At 43.6% G+C, this 26,306-nt stretch overlaps 1 protein-coding gene across 1 annotated transcript; it reads right to left on the reverse strand.

Moving 5' to 3' along the window:
- Positions 1 to 24,795: 24,795 nt before the first annotated feature.
- LOC132569074 (uncharacterized protein K02A2.6-like) lies at positions 24,796 to 25,452 on the reverse strand. Its single transcript, XM_060235257.1, has one exon. The coding sequence runs from the start codon at positions 25,450 to 25,452 to the stop codon at positions 24,796 to 24,798; it is 657 nt and encodes a 218-aa protein (XP_060091240.1).
- Positions 25,453 to 26,306: the final 854 nt, after the last annotated feature.

Here is a 26,306-nt window from a genome sequence, read left to right on the forward strand (position 1 = left end):
TCAGACTAACAGGAAATGTGGCCAAGTGCAAAGTAATGCACATTGGGGTCAAAAATCCTAGCTATAAATACAAGTTCATGGGGTGTGAACTGGCAGAGACTGACCAAGAGAGAGATCTTGGGGTCATGGTAGATAACTCACTGAAAATGTCAAGACAGTGTGCGATTGCCATAAAAAAGGCCAATGCCATGCTGGGAATTGTTAGGAAGGAAATTGAAAACAAATCAGCCAGTATCACAATGCCCGTGTATAAATCAATGGTGCGGCCTCGTTTGGAGTACTGTGTACAATGCTGGTCACCGCATCTCAAAAAAGATATTATAGCATTGGAAAAAGTGCAGGAAAGGGCAACTAGAATGATTAAAGGGTTGGAACACTTTCCCTATGAGGAAAGGTTAAAATGCTTGGGGCTCTTTAGCTTGCAGAAATATCACTTGCAGGGTGACATCATAGAGGTTTACAAGATCATGCATGGGGCAGAGAATGTAGAGAAAGAAGTACTTTTCTCCCTTTCTCATAATACAAGAACTCATGGGCATTCAATGAAATTGCTGAGCAATCAGGCTAGAACGGATAAAAGGAGGTACTTCTTCACCCAAAGGGTGATTAACACATGGAATTCACTGCCACAGGAGGTGGTGGCGACTACAAGCATAGACAGCTTCAAGAGGGGAATGGATAAGCATATGGAGCTATTAGCCACAGCTTATCCTTGGAACTCTCTGTCTGGGGCAGCGATGCTCTGTATTCTGGTGCTGGGGGGGGGGCACAGTGGAAGGGCTTATAGCGCCAAAGGTGGACCTCTTGATGGCACTTGGGGTTTTTGGCCACTGTATGACACAGAGTGTTGGACTGGATGGGCCACTGGCCTGATCCAACATGGCTTCTCTTATGTTCTTATGAAATGAAAGAACAGCCTAGGGGTGAAGGCATGACTTAGATCACCAGCCGACCAGAAGCCATTATCTGCTGCTCCCTGACCTATTGCTCTTAAATTAATTCTAATTCACTATTCTAAAATAAGCTATTGAAATATGCCACCTAAAGCCTCTAAGGGTAACAACAACAACAACAAAAAAGCCGGGGGAGGTCCATTGTTAATGGAGGTTTTTTTGCCTCTGCTGAAGTAGCTAGCACCTCCTTGGCTCCTCTGGGCCATGGAGATACAAACACTGCTGACTCTCACCTAATGACAATATTTCTACTAGAAGCATTGGGGAATCAATGTCAAGAGTTGTCAAGATATGATGGATATGATACCCCCCTTAGCTCAGTGTATGGGTGAACATGAGAATCAACTTAAGCAAACAACTCAAAGAAGCTGAAGCCATAAAGAAAGTTGCCTCCCTGGAAAGAACGCTTGGAACTACCTCTCAAGATGGCTGTTCTAGAGAAAGAATTATAATTTTGGAGTCTCATATAAGAGATAAAAACTTGAAATCCCATGGTTTTTCACCAAATGCTGAAGCAGCAACTGATCTTTCTATTTTTATGGTGTCTTGGTTGGCCACCACTAAAATTAGCTGAGAGAGTGATGCCTCTGATAGCTTATCACGCTGGTAAAACAACAAACACTTCCAAGGTCACCTTGTCTAGCAGAGATTTAGTGGTGGAGTTTGCAGATTATCGGACTAGGAGGAAAATTTTGATGGAAGCACGTCAGCAGAATGGCTTGGATTTTCAAGGACGGTCCCTGTCTACCTTAGGGACCGTCTCTCCCCATATGAACCCCAGAGAGCACTGAGGTCAGGTGGAAAAAGCTTGTTGACCACCCCCGGACCAAGAGAGGTGAAGCTGCAATGCACCCGTAATCGGGCCTTCTCCTCTGTAGCCCCGAACCTATGGAACCAACTTCCAGAGGAAATGCGGGCCCTGCGGGACCTTGAACAATTCCGCAGGGCCTGCAAGACCTTCCTCTTCCGACTGGCTTTTGCTGACGTAGAAAGAAATTGCTAATGATTACCGCCATCATAAAGAACAAATAGCATTAGCACTTTTATCAATTTAATTAATTAATTTTAAACTTATCAGAATTTTAATGTTAATGTTTAATGTTAAATGTAACTTTGTCTTTTGTATAATGGAAATTTGAATGATGTTGTTAGCTGCCCTGAGCCTGCTCCGGCGGGGAGGGCGGGATATAAATAAAATTATCTATCTATCTATCTATCTATCTAAAAACATTTGTATTCCTGGACCTCCCTTTAGAAATGCTCAAGATTCGAAGAGACAACACCCACCATATCTAAATTGCAGGCTGTTGGTATAAAATACCAGCAGTTGTGATCTGGCAAAATGTGAATTATCAGCAAGTTCAATATACTGTATATGACTATGCTTTTGGATCAGCTTTACTAACTGCACTGGGCTTGCCTTCTTTAGAGCAAGCAGAGACTAGAGCTATAAAAAGAAAAACTCAGTCTCCACTGACTCCAGTTAAAAGCAGTAAACTTCATGTTTCTGATGGTGAAATAGAATTAGATGTCAATTTTGAAGATATCTTATTGTAAATAGTAAGTTGTATACATCTTAGTTTTTAAATATGTATAGCTTAAAGAGTCGGGAAGTATAGACTGTAGGACTGCCAAGCTCCCACTGGCTACAGCGGTGGAGGGACTTGGTAACCCTAGTAGGCTGCAGACAGGTATTTGCTCCCATATTGTAGACCTGTGGGTGCAGCAGAGGTTTCTTCCCCAGCCCACAGTTCTGGGCTCCCCTCAGGCCCATAGCTACAGTGGGGCCCCCCAATCAAAACCTTCTGTAATCTTTCTGGCCCCGCCTTTCCAAGCAAGAGAGCCCTCGGTGAAGTCTGTCTGCAGATCTTTTCTTTTCTTTTAGGCAGTTGTTTAGTTGCCTAAAATCATGTGAGGACCTTTGCTTTCCTCTCAGGCAATTGCTTAGCCACCTATGTCTGTGTGAGGACCTTTGCTGTCATGTTGCTTGGCAAAGGGAAGTTTGCAGTCCAGAGTAGAGGTTCTGTGTGTCTCAGCTGCACTGATGGAGATAGAAATAACGTTATGAGTTCCTCAGTGGTACAGGTTTCCTCAGGAGGTGGTGGGCTCTCCTTCCTTGGAGGTTTTAAACAGAGGCTAGATGGTCATCTGCCAGCGATGAAGATCCTGTGAATTTAGGGGGAGGTATCAGTAACACTGTCCAGCCATCTCATCTTTTGCCATCTCCTTCTTCTTTTGCATCTGTCTTTCCCAGCATCAGTGTCTTCTTCAGTGAGTGCTGCCTTCTCATTTTGTGGCCAAAGCATTTGAGCTTCAGCTTCAGCATCTGACATTCCAGGGAACAGTCTGAGTTGATTTCCCTTAGGACTACTGATTAGATCTTCTTGCAGTCCAAGGGACTCTCAAGATTCTTCTCCAGCACCACAGCTCAAAAGCATCTATTCTTCTGCGCTTGGTCTTAATTATGGTCCAACTCTCACAGCTATACTACATTGTTCAGGGGGTTGGACTAGATGATTCTGGAGGTTCCTTCCAACTCTATGATTCTAAAATTTGGGGTTGTTTTAATTCAAGGACTAAAGGTAGTGATGGAGGTTTCCCTGAGCAAAAGTAAAATGCCATGTTAATCGCTGTTTGTTGTTGAAAGAAAGTCAGGCAACTCATGATGTAAACATACCAAGGACAGAAGCACTTAAAAGGCTGGAATGAATGGAAGCTTAGAGAAGAAGACCTTGAATTTCACCTCTTGTTTTGAATAGGCAGGAGTTTCAATTCAATGTTTGTAATACTTTAATACTGAAATATATCAAAACTCTTGTGGCACCTACTTAATGTAAAAAATGGAGTTGCTTCAGCAAAATGTGTGCATTTGGATCTCTTCATGAGTTTTTCTCAGGAAGTATAAACTAAGTGCTTCAGTTCTATTTTTCTCCTCCCTTCTCCAAGAAAAGACTGAAACATGTAGGCTCTTAACTAAAAGGGTCTCTATCTCCTTTGTCCAGATGAAAACACCACAGGGAACTTCAACCACAAAGTTAAAAAAAAATGTTGAGGAACCAGATCCAAAACCATGAATGTGCCTGAAACCAGGTTCAGGAACCACAAGATCTTTGAAAATGAATGTTCTTCATTGTATAACTTTTTAGTGCACATAAATCTATTTTACATCTTTTTTTTTTTAACTGTGCAATCTTGAGGAAGGGAAGTGTTCAGGGAGCCCAACAGCTGCTTAGCTAGCATCTCTCGAAGATAACGCTGGCATTTTGCTCCACTGCTGCTGCACCGTGGACCCCAGTCCACAACGCTCTGACTCAGCACTCTGTGCTGGTGGGTGAAGATGCGGACCCAGAGCATGGGAGGACTGGGCTTCCTAAGCCACCCTGGCAAATCTCCTTGCAGTATGACCAGCAAGTCCCATTTTAGAAACTTAAAGATACCCTTTCTCTGGAGACACACACCAAAAGAACAAACACATATTGACAGGTGAGCAGAGGTATGGATCCAGTAGTCTCAGCCCAGGATTCCAACTCTGCCTCCCCCATCCTTGTTGCACGTACCCTGAGTGCTGCCTCAACAATGTAGGCTCCTACAGCCAAGACTAGCAGTGTGTATATACTCAACTCCGTCCCCCCCCCCCCCCCAATATGTCCCAGTGATGCAGCAGGGCATGCTCCCAGGAAAGTGTACCTAGGAATGTTGGCTATGATGTTGGGGAAAGGCAGCATGGAAGCTGGCAGGCTGATATGGGGCTGTTAGCTTACTCATTTGCCAAGATGCCCACCCCACCCCAGGTAAGGAGGATAACAACTGGAGTTAGGTGGGGTCACTGGCAGGTGCCCCACTGTGTTTTGTGGAACTGCTGGACAAGTCTATGATTCTATATTGGAAGTCTTTAAGCAGTGGCTGGACAAACATTTGCCAGGAATGCTCTAGGCCAAACTTGCTTATCATAAGAACCACATAAAATAATCAGATGTTTGGAGCTGCAAGATATGAACATAATATGTTGGTTGGTTGGAAGGAAGGAAGGAAGGAAGGGAGGAAGGAAGGAAGGAAGGGAGGGAGGGAGGGAGGAAGGAAGGAAGGAAGGAAGGAAGGAAGGAAGGAAGGAAGGAAGGGAGGAAGGAAGGAAGGAAGGAAGGAAGGAAGGGAGGAAGGGAGGAAGGAAGGAAGGAAGGAAGGAAGGAAGGGAGGGAGGGAGGAAGGGAGGAAGGAAGGAAGGAAGGAAGGAAGGAAGGGAGGAAGGGAGGAAGGAAGGAAGGAAGGAAGGAAGGAAGGGAGGGAGGAAGGGAGGAAGGGAGGAAGGGAGGAAGGAAGGGAGGAAGGGAGGAAGGAAGGAAGGAAGGAAGGGAGGAAGGGAGGAAGGAAGGAAGGAAGGAAGGGAGGAAGGGAGGAAGGAAGGAAGGAAGGGAGGGAGGGAGGAAGGAAGGAAGGAAGGGAGGAAGGGAGGAAGGGAGGAAGGAAGGAAGGAAGGGAGGAAGGGAGGAAGGAAGGAAGGAAGGAAGGAAGGAAGGAAGGAAGGAAGGAAGGAAGGAAGGAAGGAAGGAAGGAAGGAAGGAAGGAAGGAAGGAAGGAAGGAAGGGAAAAGAAAGCATTTTTAAATGCATTTTCCAAGCTGTCAGCTGGCTTGGCTTGGAGAAGTGTTTTAAAGAGAGAAATGCCTTGTCCAAGCTGGCTGACAGGAAGGTAGGGGCTTTGAGAGCCGCACAGTATGTGTGAAAGAGCCACATGTAGTTCCCAAACCACAGTTTAGCCACTCCTGCTTTAGGCTGATCCTGCATTGAGCAAGGGGTTGGATTAGATGGCCTGCATGGCCCCTTCCAACTCTGTGATTCTATGATTTTAACTATGGCACCTTTCAGGATCAGAGCCCTGTTCAGCAGCAGGAGGTGAGGGAATAGATACAGTTGCGGTGCAAACCACACAATGGATGAGTTAGTGTTATTTGGGTGGTTATGAAATGGCCTTCAGGGGGAGGGAATCCTAACAAATGAAGCCCCTCTCCATGGGAGGGGGAATCACAGAGCCATCTGGGGCTCCACCAGCACGGCTGCAGTGGTCATGCCTACTGTGCTGTTCATCATCATTGCATATGTCTGTTTGGCATCTATGCAGGCAGTGATTCAACAGGAAGAAACCTGGAAGGATGATATTCCCAGGTCTGGCTGGCTGCAGAGACCAACGTCAATCCTGCTACTTGCCATGGGGCTACCATCTCATCAGCCTGTCTTCAGCATCCCAACTCAGGCAGCCATCCATATGGGAAGTCCACCCCACTTATAGGCATGCTGTAATAAGGAAGGCTGGCGTTGTTTCCCTTTGGCTTCCTGGGTCAGCTTGCAAAAGCACAGGAGCTGTGCTGGATACATTGTTACTATTTCCCTGCTGTTGTTCAATACATTCTGTTGCCATCTACAATACTGTCCCTGTCTGTCACTGAGAAAATGAGACTTTCTCTCCCTCTCCTCCACACCCCTCATACTGTGCCCCAGCTCTTCCGCCTTTATACATTTGAGGGATGGGCTCTGATGAAAAGGACCTCATGCTGGAAACATTACTGTTAGCCTTCATGGTGCCACTGGGACTCTCTTTTGTTTGGGTGCAAAATATGACAATCCAGTGGCATCTTAAAGGCTGATGATATGTTACCTGCTATGAGCTTTCGTGCTCTGCAGCTCACGTCATCAAGAGACTGACCTGAGCAGCCCTCTGCAGTATAAGTTCCTGATAAAAGACCCATAGGGTACAATGTGAGTCTTTTCAATGACCAGATTCAGTGGCAGCAAATTACAAGTGGCCCCAGAATCCAGTTGGAATAAAAACTGGCTGTTTGGACAGTAGCATAATAGCAAGCAGTACAATAGGATACATGTCATAATTTCTGTTATCTCCTACTATATGTGCATGTCATGGTTTGGATATCCCAGGGTCAGGGTTAGGACACCTTCATACCCTTCAGAGACATCATTGTCTTCCTGTACTGTTCTCACTTGTAGTCTCTGAAGTTTCCTCCTGCCTTTGCATTGACTCTGGAAATCATTAGGTTTGCCATAGACCTTGCATAGTTTGCCATATGATGGGCATTTGTCTTTTCTCTTTTCATGCTCTTTTCTTCAATGTAGACATTGTATTCTGGGTACTCCCTTCTCTTGGCTTTTCCTGCTTGGACTGGCTGTTACTGTACAGCATGTACCTGTATGTCTGCTAGGCCCATTAATACGTTGACCCTGTTTTTGGATATTTTTGCTAACAATTTCTACACAACAGGTCAGTTTTAAATCAGCTTCATGAAACAACAGCTCATGCAGCCTCTGATCTCTTGTTCCACACAAAATTCTGTCTCTGCTAAGGGATTCTGTGATATCACCAAAGTTACAGGATGTTGGAAGTGTCCTTAATGTGTCTTTGGCACCCTGTTGCTTCATTTAAAAGTTATAACACTTATTGATATCTGACAGTTCCATTTTGTTTAGGTATACAATACTCTTCCAGTGCCTTGAGTAATTATTCCAGGGCAACATCAGTGCCAAGTCCAAAAGACTTGCATACTTCTCTTCTCTTCTCCCCTGTGAGATAGTATAGCAGCTTTACCTTTCGCTGTGCATCCTCTCCTTCCAAGGAGCCAAATATAGTTCAAACTCTTCTCTCCAGCACTTCCTGTGCAAGATTGGTTGCGGTAAAGTCCAGTGGTGCTGAGGGGTTCAGGTTGTTCCTTGTTCTATGTTGCAAAAACAGTCACCTTGTGGTTGCAAAACCATACACTCCAAATGTTTATCTGAGGTCTGTTATTAAACCACTGCCACCATGTTTCATGTCAGGTAATATATAGTTGAGAGTCAGACAATAGTAACAGTGAAGGTCATTGTTATATAGTGAGTTCGATGCAATGGAGTTCAACACAGAACATGTTTTATTTAACTACATACTAATAAGACAACATGGCGGGAACGAGACTCCGCTTATATTACATGCAACGAGCCACCCCCCTGAGTCCCATACCCAATTACTGTGGTCAAGTTTCGCACCCTAACCGCTCATTGGTTCAAGCTTAGATTTCAAATCAACCAAGGCAATCCGCAGTCTCCCATGGTCACTCTGTTATGTGCGAGGCTGTCGTGAAGCCTTAAATTCAGTATACAACAGTCATTATTAACAAAACTGCTTCTGCCTTCTCAGCTCTCCCTGCTGAAGCTCCTTCTGCTGTCACTTCTTGTAGCTGTTCCCTCACTCTCTTTCTTCCCGTGTCCTGGAGTTGCCCCCTATCTACTTTTCTGATTTATTGAGTTCCACATATATTGTTACATGGAGTATAAAAGCCTTCCCTTCTTCTTCTGCCCTGGAGCCTATGGTGTTGTGGGGAAAGTGGCATCAAGGGGGAGCGGAGAAAGGCTAGGAACCTACTGGAGAAATTAAAAACCAATAAACCTCCAGGTCTTGATGGCATACACTTGAAAGTTCATAGGGAACTCAAATGTGAGACTGTTGATCTACTAATTCATTTATATTATATATCAATAAATTCAGCCACTGTACCAGAAGACCAGAAATTAGCAACTGTTACACTGATTTTTAGAAAGGGGTCCAGAGGGGAACCAGGAAATTACAGGCCAGTTAGCCTAACATCTGACTCAGGCAAATCAGTGATCAAGGATAGAATTTTCAGGTACATAATGGGAAAAACCCTGTGGAAGGAAAATCAGCATGGTGTCTGCAAAAGGAAGCCCTGCCTCACCAACCTTTTGGAGTTCTTTGAGAAAGTGAACAACCAAGCACGTAGACAAATTGACCCAGTAGATGTTATATACTTGGATTTTGAAAAAAGTTTTTTACAAGACATCTTGCCAAAGACTCCTAAACAAGGGGGGGGGGGGTAGAGGGATGCACAGGAATGCAGTTCTGGCTGGCTTGGCATCAGAGGGTGTTGCCTAATATGCAAATGAGTTTCTGCTGGGCTTTTTTCTACAAAAAAGCCCCTCCTGAATAAGCTTAACAGTCATAGGATAAGAAGACATGATCTGTTATGGATTAAAAATGGATTAAATGATAGGAAGTAAAGAGTGGGAATAAATGGACAGCTCTCACAATGGAAGGAATCAAGCAGTAGTGTTCCACAAGCAATGGCAATAGGGCCAGCGCTATTTAATTTATTCATCAACAATCTGGAACTGGGGGTGAGTAGTATAGTGGCCAAGTCTGCAGATGACACCAAATTATTCAGGATGGTGAGAAAACCAAGGCTGACTGTGTAAAGCTCCAAGAGGACCTCCACAAACTGGTTGAGTGGGCAACAATGTGGCATATGAAGTTCCATGTTAGTAAGTGTAAAGTGATGCACACTGGAACAAAAAATCCCAGCTTCAAGTATGGGCTAATGGAGTCTAAATTTGCTAAGAATGAGAGGGGAAACAATTCTGGGGTCATAGGAGATAGCTCAATAAAAGCTTCAAGCCAGTGTGCTGCAGCAGTGAGAAAACAGTAAGAAATTCTGTGTTGGGGATTACTAGGGAAGGGACTGAAAATAAAACAGCCAATATTATAATGTCCCTGTATAGATCTTTAGTATAGTCTCATTTGCAATACTGTGTGCAGTTCTGGTCACCATATCTCAAAATGGCCATCACAGAGCTGGACAAAATACAGAAGGGGAAAATCAAGATAATTAGAGAGTTGGAGCATCACACTGCTGACTCATGTTTAGCTACTGCATCACACTGCTGACTCATGTTCAATGTACAGTCCACTAAAACCCCTATATCCTTTTCACATGTACTACTGCCAAGACAAGACTCCCCCAACCTATAATTATGCACTGAATTTTTCCCACCTAAATGCAAAACTTTAAAGTTATCCCCATTAAATTCATTTTGTTTTAGCCCAGTTTTCCGGCTTGTCAAGATCTTTCTGTATCCTAAATATGAATTTATGACCCATCCTAATTTAGTATCATCTGCAAATTTATTAAGCATTACCTCTATTCCTTCATCCAAATCAGTTATAAAGATGTTGAACAAAATAGGTCTCAGGACAGATCATTGAGGCACTACACTTGTCACTCCTCTCCAAGAGGATGACGAGGCTCTTCCTATTCACAAGCACTACTTGGGTGTGATCTGTCAACCAGTTACAGATCCACCTAACAGTAACAGGATCCAAACCACATTTTACCAATTTGTCAACAAGAATAGCATGTGGAACCTTACCAAAACCCTTAGGGCGTTTTCGCACTGACCTTTTACTGGCGCGACCACCCTCCTCACGCCGGCGGATCTGCAGGGATTTCGCACCAGAAGCGCCGGCGCAGCCAAAAGAGCCGGCTACTTCCGTCGCGAAACCCGCTCAAACGTTTTCCTGCTTCTTGGCGGTTTCCGTTTGAGCGGGTTTCGCGACGGAAGTTGCCGGCTCTTTTGGCTGCGCCGGCGCTTCTGGTGCGAAATCCCTGCAGATCCGCCGGCGTGAGGAGGGTGGTCGCGCCAGTAAAAGGTCAGTGCGAAATCAGCCTTGCTGAAATCAAGATAATCAATGTCTACAACATTTCCCTGATACAGTAAGGTAGTTAATTTCTCCAAAAAAGATTAGTTTTACATAACTTGTTCTTGAGAAACCCATGCTGGCTCTTAATGATCACAGCTGTCCTTCCTAAATGTTCAAGGACTGACTGATTATTTGTTTTAAAAATTTTCAAGGTATAGACATCAAGCTGATGGGTCAGTAGTTACCCGGATCCTCATTTTCCCCCTTCTTGAAGATGGGAACATTTGCCTGCCTATAATCTTCTGGCACCTCAACTGTTCTCCAATAATTCTCAAAAATAATGGATAGAGGCTCAGAAATTATGTCTGCAAATTCTTTTAGTATCAGTTGTTGTAGATTTCCCAGGCTGTGCGGCCATGGTCTTGGCATTGTGAGACTTGACATTTTTTCAGCAACTGTTACTAGCATCCTCAGAGGTGTAACCCAGAAAACTGGAGTTCTCTCTGGGTCAATTTGAGAAGAAGCTGGTAGCCAGGTAATTTATATCTACTCAGGCAGGTGGGGTAAGGCTGAGTCATTATCTTGTGGGAGCTTCTTGGGCTGTGACATGTTAATGGAGGAGCTTACCTGAAAGGGTTCTTTTGTTTATAGATTGGCTATTGAAATTCTAATCTTATCTGTAGTGCTGTTGCAAGTGATAGGGCAATTTGTATTTTTCAGGACTGGAAGCCATGCCCTATTCCTTTTTAAACTTTCTTCCTTGTTGAAATTGTGTTTATGTTTATGGATTTCAGTGGCTTCTCTGTGTAATCTAACATGGTTATTGGATGTGTTATCCAGCATTACAGTGTCTTGGAATAAAATACTGTATCCTGTTTAAGTTAGGCTATGTTCAGCCACTGATTTTTCAGGTTGGCCAAGTCTGCAGTGTCTTTCATGTTCTTTTACTCTTGTCTGGATGCTATGTTGTGTGGTCCCAATGTAAACTTGTCCACAACTGCAGTGTATGCAGTGTGTGTGTGGGGTATCTTCTATCTTTTCATATCCTTGGATGCAGTTCATCTGCCCCTGAGGACTTAGTTTCATTTAAAGAAAATAGGTGTTGATGTACTACCCCTATGTTGGTCATAGGCTGCAACCCCCTTCCCTCATCATATGCTCTGTTTTTGCCATGTTGAGCAGAGCACCATTTTCCTTATAAGAGAAGACTGAGGAAAAGTAGGAATTGAGTAGTTCTGCCCTCTCTTATAACTTGTTACAATTTCACTTTCATGTCCTTGCCTACCATGTCCTTGCTCTTTTTCTTACTTTGTACATAAGAAAATAATTCTTTTTTGTTGCTTTTAGCATCTCTCGCTAGCCTACGTTTATACTGAGCTTTAGCTTTCCTAACTTTTTCTCTATAAGCACTGCTTATTTTGTTTACATTCATCCTTGGTTATAAGGCCCTCCTTCCATTTCCTAAATTAATCTTTTTTTATTTCTCAAGTATTTATGGAGCTACTTTGGCTTCTTTAGGCTCCTCCTATTTTGCTTTCTCATAGGAATTGTTCGTGATTCTGCCTTAAATATTTTACTTTTTAAAAACTTCCACCTCTCTTCAACTCCCTTCTCCTTAAGTATTTCTGACCATGGGATTTTACCCAGCATAAGTTTGTCAAAATTTGTTTCCCTGAAGTCCAACCTATATGTCTATGTACAGCTTTTCCCTTCCCCAAGACTGTAAATTCCAAAATCACATGGTCACTACTACCCAGGGTTCTCACTACTTCCATCTCACCAACCAGTTCTTCCTTATTCCACTTTCTGGAAAAGGAAGTTGTCAGCAAGTCAAGTCAGGAATATGTTTGACCTTTCATTTTTAGCAGAGTTGAAATCTTCCATGACCACTGTGTCTCTTCTCTTTGAGAACTTTGCAAACTGTTGTAGGAATATCTCATCCAAGTCGTCTTCCTGACTTGGTGGTCTATAGCAGACCCCCACGATAATATCACTGTTATTTCTTACTCTTTTTATTTTTACCCAGATACTGAACTATCATGCTCAGATTCATGTATTTCCTTATAAGCTCCTTCACATAGAATGCTATGCCTCTGCCCTTCCTTATTTCACATATTTTCTCACAACCTCCTTAATATAGAATGCTACGCCTCCACCTAGGCTTCCCAACCCCCCCGCCCTGGCGGGGGACTCCAGAATTTATAGCCTCCTCCCCCGCTCTTCAAAAGTCCAGAAGCGGGAGGGGGGGAGGGGAACGGCTCCAATTTCATGCCACTCTCCTGGAGAGACCCTGCCTGATTCCCTGCACCCACCGAAGGCTCGGCACTGGAGTCCAGTCATCACCCAGGCATGCTAAGAAAGAGCCTAAAAAGAAGGGAAGGGAGGGGGGGGTGTCTGTCCTGTCCTGTTAGTAAGGAAGATTTGTAGAGCCTGCGTGATTTGTAGATCTCATTGCTCAAACGGTGGTTGGTGTGTAAATAAACATTCCTTCCAGGCACCGAGAGAGGGGAGATCTAGCAAACATTTTCTCCTCACACAAACCTGCCCTGTGCCTTCACTACAGAACAGAAAGGCATGAGGTGTTCTTGATGAGATTTTGAATGATGCATGAACTGATAAACTGCCTTGCCCTCAACCTGTCAGCAGCAACTTCTGCAGAACTTTGCAGTAGAATACTTATTGAGAACTTTTGGGGTTGCTTTGCTTTTAAGACGAAAAGCCTCTCTTCCAGAACAGGAATTGCAGTGGGTGGGTGTACAGGCAAGGAGTAATCTTCTGACGCTGTTTTGCTCTGCTACTAAGGTGCTTTCTACAATGATTTAAGGTATTGGTTTAGAGTGCTTAAGTTTTCGTTTTATGTGCTTTTCAGCCGGGCTGGGCTAAGCGCAGTCCCAGCCTTGTGTTCTTGTGGAGACTGTTTATTTTTTCATTGTCTTATCTGATTTATTGCCTCCTCTGCTTTTATTGCCTTTGGCTACCCCATGTTCAGCTTAACTTTAGTATATGCTGGCCCGGGTGTCTGGAACATTCTGAAGAAATTTGTCTTAATTTTTAAAACCTTGCTAAAACTTTAAACCCAGTGGCACCTTTAAGACCAACAACGTTTAATTCAAGGTATATTTTTTCATGTGCAAGCATACTTATTCAACTCATTTCCAGATTACAGAAGTCATTTTCACTTGAGAAAATGGGTGTTAAACTAACCTATTTTTATTTGCTAGCATTGTTTAGCTGAGTTAATTATCTTGCTCTCCTTCCCCCCCCCCCTTAAGATATAGCAGGTTTTTTTTTTTATCACAACAAACACACCAAACAAACCAATCCTATAACAACTGGGGGGAGGGATTTTCCAGGTAAAGATCAGATAGTTTGACAGGAATTGTATTTTTTGTGAAAAAGAAGCAATATAGTTTATTGCATTATGAATATGTTGGTTCTAGATGACATTTAAACATATTTTTGAGCAATGTTTCCTCTAAGCTGAGTTAGTGTGAGCTAGTTCAGTTTTTAGTCTCCAGCTCACACATTTTTGTCTTAGCTCAGGAAAAATGGCCCCACATGAAACTAATTTATGCAGGAGCTCATGACTTCAATGCCAGTAGCTCACAAAGTAGATTTTTTGCTCACATGACCCCACAGCTTAGAGGGAACATTGCTTCTGAGTCTCAGGTGTTCTAAATGCAGTACTGCAGATATTGCTTTGATATTGTGTTCTTTTCTAATCCCACTAAATGGAAAGACGAATAACTGATACTTGAAAGTATTTCCTGGAATTATGGCATATCTCCAGATTACAAAGTCAATTTCTACTGGAGAAAATGGATGCTTTGGAGGGTGGCCTTTGGGAGCATTGTAATCCCCCTGAGTTCTGTGTCCTCCCCAGGCTCCACCTCCAAGTCTCCAGGAATACCCCAACCTGGAGCTGGCAACCCTACTCCTGCCTCTGGTCAGTGACAGGTCCTGGCAACCCTAGAGCTATTCTATTACATGATGGTAACCAGAGCTGCTTATTAGGATTTTTGGTAGGGGTGATATATGCAAACCTCCACTCCCCAATTGCTAGACATAGAGGAGGACATAATATGCTCTAGTGTGCATATAAGAATTTTCTCTGGTGTGAATTATCTTAAGCTTCCAAATTGCCAAGTTCCTGAAGCATAAAGAGCTACAAATTCTTTTTTGTGGCAAAGGGAATGCAACTGAGAAATACCTGACCACAGAATTACCAGAGGTATGATAGAGCTACTTAGGGCTTGTAATTGTGTTTGACCTGAGAAGACAGCAGTAACTAAGTCTTACTAGGTTGGGAATGGCTTCCACTGTTTAAGAGGGAAGCCCATATCTGTTTTGAATTAAGTGACATTATTTAGCAAGCTTTCATCCAAATTTGTCAATTAGAATCTTATCATTTGAACTGAGTCTAGCACTAAAGTCTCTCCCCCCCCCCCCTTTAGAATCAGGTGTGCTGGAGTATCTAATAAAAGTTCTTCAATAAAAAATTCAGATTAATTACAGCACCTTGCTATATCTGATCATTTTTGCTGGGGAGGGATATATACATTTAGTATTAGAAGAGACCCCATTTTGAAGTGTAGGAGGATAGCCATTGCCCATGGGTTTGAATTTTTTAGATGGACACATTCAATTTAAGTGATGTAGAAATTAGGATTCCTAAACCCCCGTGAAGGGTTTTAGAGGTGGGGTTTGATGCAGTGTGCTGGAAGTGATATAGAGGAGTGAAGCTCAGGAAGTGACATCACTTGACCTTTGACTTGGAAGTGATGTCACTTCCTTGCTCCTGGCTCCACCCCCAAAGTCTCCTGGCTCCACCCCCAAAGTCCCCAGATATTTCTTAAATTGGACTTGGCAACCCTACCTCCACCCTCTCTTATTTGTCAGACCCTTTTAAATAAATTGTACCCCTCAATCCTAATATTCCAATTGTGAGTGTCAACCCCTCCAAGTTTCAGTAATGCCTATTAAGTCATAGTCTCCTTCCTGTATTAGGACTTCCAGTTCCTCCTGCTTGTTTCTCATACTTTGTGCATTAGTATAGAGATATCAGAATCCATGTTTTATGCACGCTGAGGTTTTCCTCCTGTGGGCTGCATTTTTCCACATGCCCTCCTCCTATGTTGGGTTCTCCTCCATTCGCTGACATTCGCTTCTTCCTCCTGCTGTCCTCTGAAGAGCGCTTCATGCATTCTATCCCTGAAATCCTCAACTTCCCTTATACACTGCAGTATGGACAAGCATGCCTCAAGTCCCCATATCTTCTCCTCCAGTAGGACTATCAAATTACACTTGCTGCAAGTATAATCTCTGTTACCCTCAGGTAAGAATACAAACATTCCACAGACTTTATATATCACTGCCTCTGTTCCCTCATGTTGCTACAATCCATTTCAAAATGAATTATGTTTATCTTGACTTCCCTGAAACTTCAAGAGGCAGTTTGGCAGTGGAGTTTTGACAAGAGGCAGTTTGACAGTGGAGACTACTTGAACTACTCACTTTCCTACAGAGCCCCCAGGCCAGACCCCTCGGCTAAGAGCCACAAGGGTCTGAGTTAGTGTGGCGAGGAAGAGCTTTGCAATTTAAAGCCTCAGAGCTTCAGACTCAAGGGTCATTTTGTAGGAAAAAAGTTGGTGGAGCTCATCCAGGGATTGTTATGCAGCTGCACATACTATTCAATGGACAAGGAGGTGCGCTCCTGTGAGCTCCCACTGTATCTGAGGCCTGTTCAGACTCAACAGCCAGAGCAACAGTAGAGGGTGGGGCCAGCAACGACCCCCAGGCAAACAGGCCCTTCTCTCTCAGCAATATACCAGACAAAAGACACACAGAAACAATCAGAAACTCCTCTCTAGCATGCTCCAAGTAGTTACACAGTTTTCTCACACAGCAACATCAGTTAATGCTCCTCAGCAGTTTAGGAAAAGCAAAATTAACACTCACCTCACCAGCAGTTCTGTCCTAGCACCTTCCTTCAATCCAGCTGAGTCACTTCTGAATAAAGTCCCACTTTATTCAATATGTCCAGGGCTTTTTTTTTTGAGCAGGAATGCACAGGAACGCAGTTCCAGCTGACTTGGTGTCAGGTTGTGTGGCTTAATATGCAAATGAGTTTCTGCTGGGCTTTTTCTACAAAAAAAAAAAGCCCTGTGTGAAACAATGGTGACACTGAAGTGTGGCCTAATATTCAAATGAGTTTCTGCTGGGCTTTTTCTACAAAAAAAAAAAGCCCTGAGAAGGTCTAATTTCTAGGAAATTTTTCTTTGTATTGCAGCAATTATTTCTATACATATACAACTTCTTTCATAACAAAATATACAATGTGGTATTATTCTGTGGCATATAGTGGGACAATAATCAGTTATACCCTTCTAAGAGTAGTGCTGGCAGCCATTAGCTGGCAACTGGTGAGGGCCTGACTTCAATGGACTTAGAATTGTAAGGAATACTCCCTCTAAGTTGTGAAGTCTTGTGAGCAAAAATTCTACTTCATAAGCTACTGGCATTAAAGTTGTCAGCTACTGCATAAATTGGTTTGCTCTGGGCAGAGCTTTTTTTGTAGAGAAAGCCCAGCAGGAACTCATTTGCATATTAGGCCACATCCCCTGATGCCAAGCCAGCCGGAACTGCGTTCCTGTGTGTTTCTGCTAAAAAAAAAAGCCCTGGCTGTGGGACCATTTTTTCCAAGCTAAGACAAAAATGTTTTTTTAGTTGAAGGCTAAAAAATCCTGTGAGCTAGCTCACACTAAGTCAGCCTAGAGGGAATGCTGATTGTAAGGTGTAATTTACTAAAAAGTCAGAGTGCATCTTGCTTTGGTTGCAATCTCAAGTGACTTTGAATCATGAAATATCAAAATAAATTCTGCACAAGCACTTGAAGAACAGTGGAAGTCATTTTTCCTTTGAGTTGCCAGGTCTCCTGCTATGGCATGAGACTTCCTGCTGGCAACCTTCACTTCCCACTGCTTCTCTGTCAGCTAGCAGAAGAAAAAATAATAATAAAAAACCTACCGTTGGTGCTCCCTTGTGCCCCCCAGGCCCTTACCAGTTGCCAGCCACTGGCTGTCAACACTACCCTTACATTTGAACTAGATGCCGTGTTATGTTGTCTTACATTTAAGAATTTATTCCTTTTTCTTTTCACAAATGAAAAGGGATTGTTTTTCCCACTTCCCTTGCTTTAATTAGCTTGTTGTTTGTTGTACAATACTGCCGTGATCCATCTAGGGGCAATGTGCATATCAAAACAGTGTTTAACAGAAATGAGTGCTTCCTGTGAAATTCTTCTCCTCCTCCAACAATTGGGGTAGGCCTTCTTAGATGTCAATATGCCTGCATTGCTTTGGTTTGTTGTTGTTGTTTTAAAGTTTAATTCCACATAAAAAGAATAAACTTAGACTACATTATTTATAGGGTTGCCAAGTCCAATTAAAGAAAAATCTGGGGACTTTGGGGGCAGAGCCAGGAGACTTTGGGGGTGGAGCCAGGAACAAGGATGTGACAAGCATAATTGAACTCCAAGGGAGTTCTGGCCATCACATTTAAAGGGACAGCACGCCTTTTTAAATGCCTTTCTTCCATAGGAAATAATTAAGGATAGGGGCACCATCTTTTGGGGCTCATAGAATTGGACCCTCTGGTCCAATATTTTTGAAACTTGGGGGGTATTTTGGGGAGAGGCACTAGCTGCTATACGAAAAATCTGGTGCCTCTACCTCAAAAAATAGCCCCCCCCAGAGCACCCAATACCCATGGATCAATTCCCTATTATTCTCTATGGGAATCATTCTCCATAGGGAATAATAGAGTGCCTAGTAGACATTTCCCTCCCCCCCACGCTTTCTAAAGGGGGGGCTCCATACCAGGGAATCACCCCTCCCTCTCTCTCTCTCTCACACACAAATACTTACCGTACTTGGTCTTCCAGCAGAATTTGCTCGCTGTGATAACGAAAGCAAGTCTGCACAGGAAAAGAAAGGGAGGGGCCGTTCCTGTTTCCTGTGCAGCCTTAAAGGGACACATTTTAAAAACGGATCCCAAGCTGTAAAACAACACGATGCCTACAGGTATGTTCTCTCTCCCCCCGCCCCCAGATTTTTTAAGAGCGGGGGAGGAGGCTGAAAATTCGGGGGTCCCCCGCCAAGGCGGGAGGGTTGGGAAGCCTAATTATTTAGGATTTTTCAAGTTAATCATATAAAATATTACACTTGATATTTCATTTGTACCTGGCTATATTTGTCACATACTGATTTCCAGCTCACCTAAAGTAAGACATGCACACTGATCCAAAGCAGGCTGCCAATACAGAGTTTCTTTTTTGATCAGGAACCATGTGTGCAGATGGGATGTAGTTTCATATCTACACTGTAATGCACACACAAATACAAGGCATCTGAAGTCATAACATGGAGTGAATGAGGAAGTGACTTGTCATCCACCTAAATGAATATTCTCAGCCATTGCCTCAGTCTGCCATTAGTCATATGCAGTGCCACTCTGCACATGGCTGTATAAAGATCAAAAGAATTTCTATACAGTCAAATTCCAGCTGTGTACAAAGTAGCATACTCTGCTTAGAACTCTGAAGTATACAGAGACATCTATTGGTTAAGTTAAGAAGTACAAGAACATTGCACTTTGACGTATCAAAGCAGTTCATTAGGCCAACTATTGTTTAATTTAAAATGCACATGCTCCAGCATGCAGAAAATTATTAAATTTCTGCCAATGCATGATATGGAAAAGATTCCAAATTAAGTAAAATACTAGTTCTCCGTGTAATGCAACTATATAAATCAATGTCTACTAGCACTATTACCGTATTGATGGCAATCCTACAAAATGATAAGAACATAAGAGAAGCCATGTTGGATCAGGCCAATGGCCCATCCAGTCCAACACTCTGTGTCACACAGTGGCCAAAAACCCCCAAAACAAAACCCAAATGTCATCAGGAGGTTCACAAGTGGGTCTAGAAGCCCTTCCACTTTGCCCCCCCAAGCCCCAAGAATTACAGAGAAATCACTGCCCCAGACAGTTCCAATAATATACTGTGGTTAATAGCCACTGATGGACCTCTGCTCCATATGCTTATCCAATTCTCTCTTAAAGCTGTCTATGCTTGTAGCCGCCGCCACTTCCTGTGGCCGTGAATTCCACATGTTAATCACCCTTTGGATGAAGAAGTACTTCCTTTTATCTGTTCTAACCCAACTGCTCAGCAATTTCATTGAATGCCCATGAGTTCTTGTATTGTGAGAATGGGGAAAAGTACTTCTTTCTGTACTTTCTCCATCGCATGCATAATCTTGTAAACCTCTATCATGTCACCCCGCAGTCGACATTTCTCCAAGCTAAAGAGCCCCAAGCGTTTTAACCTTTCTTCATAGGGAAAGTGTTCCAAACCATTAATCATTCTAGTTGCCCTTTTCTGGACTTTTTCCAATGCTATATCCTTTTTAAGGTGTGATGACCAGAATTGTACACAATATTCTAAATGAGACTGCACCAATGATTTATACAGGGGCATTATGATACTGGCTGATTGGTTTTCAGTTCCCTTCCTAATAATTCCCAGCATGGCGTTGGCCTTTTTTATTGCAATCACACATTGTCTTGACATTTTCAGTGAGTTATCTACCATAACCCCAAGATCTCTCTCTTGGTCAGTCTCTGCCAGTTCACACCCCCATGAACTTGTATTTGTAGCTGGGATTTTTGGCACCAATGTACATTACTTTGCACTTGGCCACACTGAACCTCATCTGCCATGTTGACGCCCACTCACCCAGCCTCAACAGATCCCTTTGGAGTGCCTCACAATCCTCTCTGGTTCTCACCACCCTGAACAATTTAGTGTCATCTGCAAACTTGGCCACTTCACTGCTTACTCCCAACTCCAAATCATTAATGAACAAGTTAAAGAGCATGGGACCTAATACTGAGTTTTGTGGCACCCCGCTGCTTATTGTCCTCCACTGCGAAGATTGCCCATTTATACTCACTCTCTGCTTCCTATTAATTAGCCACCCATTTGCAAGGGTTTCTTGACATCTAAACAAAATATAAATAATATGAAGTTGCACATTGCACAATTTCAAGCCAAGTAACATCATCTTGTTTTGCAGTTAATATACCTCTGTATCTACAAGGTGACTGGAAGAGACTATCTGAAGATTTGGAGGGCAACATCTCAGCTGTGTTCCTGCTTTTCAATGAAAACAGGTGAGGTCTTGAGTCAAGTCAGTGGTTGGATACGACGATGAGAAGAAACTAAAAGGGCCACACCAGTCACAGAAGATTTAAAAAATAAGGCTGAGGCTGATGGTGCAAAATCAGGTAGAATTATATTTTATGACTCAATTGAAATCCCCCAAATTTCCTACATGTTTCTCTAACAGGCTTAATCAGTGGAATCTGTAATATACAATATACAATTATGCCACTGAATCATAGAATCATAGAGTTGGAAGGGACCTCCAGGGTTATCTAGTCCAACCCCCTGCACAATGCAGGAAACTCACAAATACCTCCTCCAAATTCACAGGATCTTCATTGCTGTCAGATGCCACCCAGCCTCTGTTTAAAAATCTCCAAGGAAGGAGAGCCCACCACTTCCCAAGGAAGCCTGTTCCACTGAGGAATCGCTCTCACGGTCAGGAAGTTCTTCCTAATGTTGAGCCGGAAACTATTTTGATTTAATTTCAACCCATTGATTTTGGTCCTACCTTCTGGGGACACAGAAAACAATTCTGCACCATACTCTATATGACAGCCCTTCAAGTACTTGAAGATGGTGATTCTATCACCTCTCAGCCGCCTCCTCTCCAGGCTAAACATGCCCAGCTCCTTCAACCTTTCCTCATAGGACTTGGTGTCCAGACCCCTCACCATCTTTGTCGCCCTCCTCTGGACCCATTCCAGCTTGTCTATATCCTTCTTAAAATGTGGTGCCCAAAACTGAACACAGTACTTCAGGTGATGTCTTACCAGAGCAGAGTAAAGCAATACCATCACTTCACGTGATCTGGACACTGTATTTCTGTTGATACAGCTCAAAATTGCATTTGCCTTTTAAGCCACCACATCACACTGTTGACTCATGTTCAGTGTATGGTCCACTAAGACCCCTAAATCCTTTTCGCACATACTACTGCTAAGACAAGTCGTTTTGAGGGGTTGTTTTTTTTTGGGGGGGGGGGATAAAAAGAAGCATTTGATGTATTGAGGTATGTTATATATGCTTTGTTATGTATTGTCTGAGTTATATGGAAGCAGTATCAAATACTTCAATAAACTGTTTCATTTTAAAAAGTTAAAATTATATAAATAATAACACTATTGATTTTATTAACAAATTGGAAAGCATAACTAATATAAACGGAATCCTTCGGTTACTCTAGATATTGTGTCACTCCACTAACATTTCTCAGAGAGAAGCATTATCTATAATAGACAAACTTAAGAAGAAATAATAGGAATCCCCTAACTCATTTTTGTTATCTCTAACTGAAATAGTGCTCACAAACAACTTCTTCTCATTTAATGACACATTATATTTGCAAATTAAAGACACTGCAATGGCCCCAGAAGTTGCCAATATTTATATAGGCAATTTTGGAGATAAGTTTATTTACTCTGCTAATAATCTTTTCTATAGTTGTATCATTAAATGGTGACAATATCTAGATGATGTCTTTTTATTATGGAAAGGTGACCACAGAAGTTTGTTGGAATTTCATGGTTGACTGAATATATACGAAAATATTAAATTTTACTTCCATGTGGATGACAAGAAAATTAATTTTTGGATGTCAAGGTCATAAGGGAACAGGATATAATTTATACAGACATTTATTTAAAAAAACCCAGCAGATAAAAATTCCCTTTTGAGGTATGACAGTTACTACCCTTAAAATACAAGGAACAGTAGCCAATTCTTACGACTTAGAAGAAATTGCTCAAATACTTATGACTTCAGAAGGGAAGCTTCCACTATTAAGCATAATTTAGCTAGTAGGTGTTATGCAACTCACATACTCCAGTCTGCTTCTCTAAGAGCCTTGACATTAGATGGGAAGAAAGTACTCATGAAAACTGCTTGTGATTGAGTTATATGCAGCCTTCTTATAATATGTGTGTGGGTCTAAAAAAGAGTAGATGTAAAAATTGGTCTTTGCTATCTAATATTCTTTTATGTCATTAAAAAAACCCTTATGATTGTTTTTAGGAGAACTAAGAATCTGAGGGAACATCTAGTCATAGAAACACCCATAAATGCATTAGTCAACAAATAGTTCTACCTGATACTAATTCTCCTCAGGGACATTTTGTATTTTTTTTCTTTATTACAGTCAAGGACCACTACAAGTCATATAAAACAGTACAGATGGATTACAGATAAATTACAGGGAATTGGTCCAATATTAAATATATATAAGATGTATAAAATATATAAAACTACAATATTACAAGTTAGAAATAATAATTATCGTTAAAATTCTATTATGCGACATAAAATTCCCTGGCAGATTTTGTTAGAAGCTGTGGAAAACCTCGCACTGAGAACTGTTATCTGTGGATTCACTCCTATAAGAAGCATCCTAGTAAACAGATACCTTCTGAGCAAAGGGAAAATAATCTTTGTGCAGATTTCCTGATAGAACCAGCAGTGAAATAAAACATGTTCAGTTGTTTCAACCACACCAGCTCCACAAGGGCAAAGCTTCACTGATATAGGAGTCTTTCTGTTTTGCTCCTTCACACCACAGAGGGAATTACCATCTGGCTAGAGAGAATGCCCTTTGATGGGTCAGAGTCTATAGTAATGAAAGATAGACAGCCGAGGCTACAGTATATCTGGAGTTCTCCCAAGTCAAAAATGTTGGTGCTCTATTGTTCTGCTGGACTTGTGGTTGGATGGTGGCTGGCTTAGACAGTTTGGTATAGAGCTCTGAGGATTTACAGGCTTTTTAAAGGCTTTTTTGAATGACAAGCTTTGTTATTTGCTTTGAAGAGTTTATTTTGCCTGCTGACAGCTGGGCAGCTTATCATACACAAGAAGGATCATTTAGCCTGCTGACTGGAATTTGTAGGACTCCGTGCTAATTTGTGGCTCATTCCAGAGCCCTTATCAATAGAAATGTTTGACACAACAACCTAATTAAGATAGAAAAGCTTGTTGACTCTAAGATTTGAGAACTTCTTTTAATTCTCATCTGCTATTGCCTGGTAAAGAGCATGAAAGAAATTTTAACCAAGTTGGACTGCCAAATGGAAGCTACTTAGAAGAAGAGGCAGCTGCGTAAGGAGCCAAGAGGGGTGAAGAACTGCTAAATCAATTGTTGTAAGTTAACATGTAACATAAAATACTTTATCAACCCTTTAGATTAAAAAATATATATACCAAAAGGATTTCACAACAGGTGACTCTATACGGTTTATATGTATCATCCAGTGCCCCTGTAATAAGCTTTATCATGGAAAAACAACTTGAAATTTAATAACACATGTAGCCAGGACTTTTTTGTAGCAGGAACTCCTTCGCATATTAGGCTATACCCCCCGATGTAGCCAATTCTCCAAGAGTTTACAGTGCTCTTCTTACAGGGCCTACAGTAAGCTCTTCAAGGATTGGCTACATCAGGGGAGTGTAGCCTGTAATGTACTGAGAACCGAGACGGTTTGAAGGCAACATTCTTTATTGGGAGTACATTACCAGACAAAAGAACACGCGGGCTGGGCCCCGCTTATATACATCGCCTGGACAGCCCCCCTGGTTGACCAGGCCAATCCTGGTCAGTCCAAACTTCCCGCCACAGGTCTTGGTGGGTGGAGCGACAGGCGAGCTACATCCGGGGACCCAGGGGTCGCCTTCTGTAGGGCTCACCATGCGGTACCATCTTAAGTCAATACATAACACTCATCCCCCCTTAGCTCAGGACACATAATCCTTCAAGTAAGCGGGAGCTGTGCGCACCCTGGTCGACCTCCGGGGGAACCCTTGGGGGGTTGGTGCGGCCACCGGCTCTGTCAGGGGCCCGGCTGCTGTGGCGGACGGGGCGGTGGGTTCCCCGCGTGAGGGAACCACCGGCCTATGGCTGCTCGCGCCCTCCAGTTCGGCCGGGGCTCTGGCCGTGTGGTTGTCCTCTTCGTTTCGGTGTGGCTCCGCTACCCGCTTGGTCAGAACGGTTGGTGGGGCCGTTCGTCGTGGCGGCGGGGTCCTCGCCGTCCTGCACGGCCGGTTCATCTGGCAGGGTGCGGCGGCGCATTTGGTCAATGTGCCTCCGCAAGATTTGGCCCTCCTCTGTGGTTACATTGTAGTGGCGGGGCCCTATGACACACAGCACCCGTCCCGCTACCCACTCAGGTCTCCCGAGAAGAATCTCCTGGCCGCTTCCCTGATCTCAGGGGACCCGCGGATGTCCGAGGCCCGGTCGGGGTGTAGCCTATCCAGTCTCGTGATAAGCTTGCGCCCCATTAGTAATTCCGCCGGGCTTACCCCTGTGACGAGGTTGGGGGTTATCTTGTTGTCGAACAGGAAGGCGGCTAAATGGTGGTCCCAGTCCCCTTGCACTATGCGGCCCAAGGCTTCCTTTGTGGTGCGCACCATTTGCTCCGCTTGGCCGTTTGTGGCCGGGTGGAATGGGGCGGACCATATGTGCCGAATTAAGTACCTCTGTAGGAACTCCTGGAATTCCCTGGAGGTAAAGGCGGTTCCGTTGTCCGAGACGATGGTGTCCGGGATTCCGTGCGTGCTCAGGACTTTGCGCAACGCCCGGATTGCCGCCACCATGGAGGTGGACGCTACCAGGATGACTTCTAGCCACTTGGTGTATGCGTCCACCAAGATGAAGAATATTTGACCATGGAAGGGCCCCGTGAAGTCGACGTGAAGCCTCGACCACGGTTTCCTGTTAGTTTCCCAGCGTTGTGCGGGGGCGCTTGGTGGTTCGGGTTGGGATTCTTGGCACGCTCTACACTTCCGGACCCAACCCTCTATCTCCTCGTCCATCCCTGGCCACCAGACGTAGCTACGTGCTAAGACCTTCATCCTAACAATTCCTGGATGAGTTTCATGGAGGGACTCTAGCACTTGCCTCTGTAGCGGGGGGGGGGCACCACCACCCTGCTGCCCCATAGAAGACACCCCTTGTGGGCAGCTAGTTTTCCCACTGGCCAGCCCCTTACCAACCAGTCGAGCACCCGCGCGAGTATCTTGTCTCGCCCCGTGGCTTTCGCTACCTCAGCTGCATGTAGGGGCCACTCCGGGAGCATTTCTATGAGCATCACATGGTGGGCTGGGGCTGGGTCAGGGGCCATGGTGGGCAACGGTAGGCGGCTGAGCGCGTCTGCGTGGCCCATCGCCTTGCCCGGCCGGTGGACCAGGGTGTATGTGTAGGAATTGAGGAACTGGTTCCACCGAGCACCCGCCACAGGTCTTGGTGGGCAGGGCGACAGGCGAGCTACATCCGGGGACCCAGGGGTCGCCTTCTGTAGGGCTCGCCATGCGGTACCATCTTAAGTCAATACATAACATAGCCTAATATGCAAAGGAGTTCCTCCTACAAAAAAAGCCCTGCATGTAGCAGAACATAACGATAACATATGACTGAAAAGAACAAGTGCCCCATTGGCTAAGCATTTTGTTGAAAATAATAATCATGGTTCCTTTGATGTTATTTTTTGGGGCTGTGCAGAAATTAACCTGTAAAAATGAAAGGCTGCTATTGAAAGTAGGTTGGATTGTTAGACTTCTGTCACTGGCACATAAAGGGTTAAATTTGTCTCTAGAATTGCAACAACTTATGTAGACAAATTATCAGGAATAAGTCCCTGACAAGGTTCCATTTTATGGTTGCTGATCTC

This window comes from Heteronotia binoei, chromosome 3, assembly GCF_032191835.1.
Source record: "Heteronotia binoei isolate CCM8104 ecotype False Entrance Well chromosome 3, APGP_CSIRO_Hbin_v1, whole genome shotgun sequence".
Taxonomy (NCBI): Eukaryota; Metazoa; Chordata; class Lepidosauria; order Squamata; family Gekkonidae; genus Heteronotia; species Heteronotia binoei.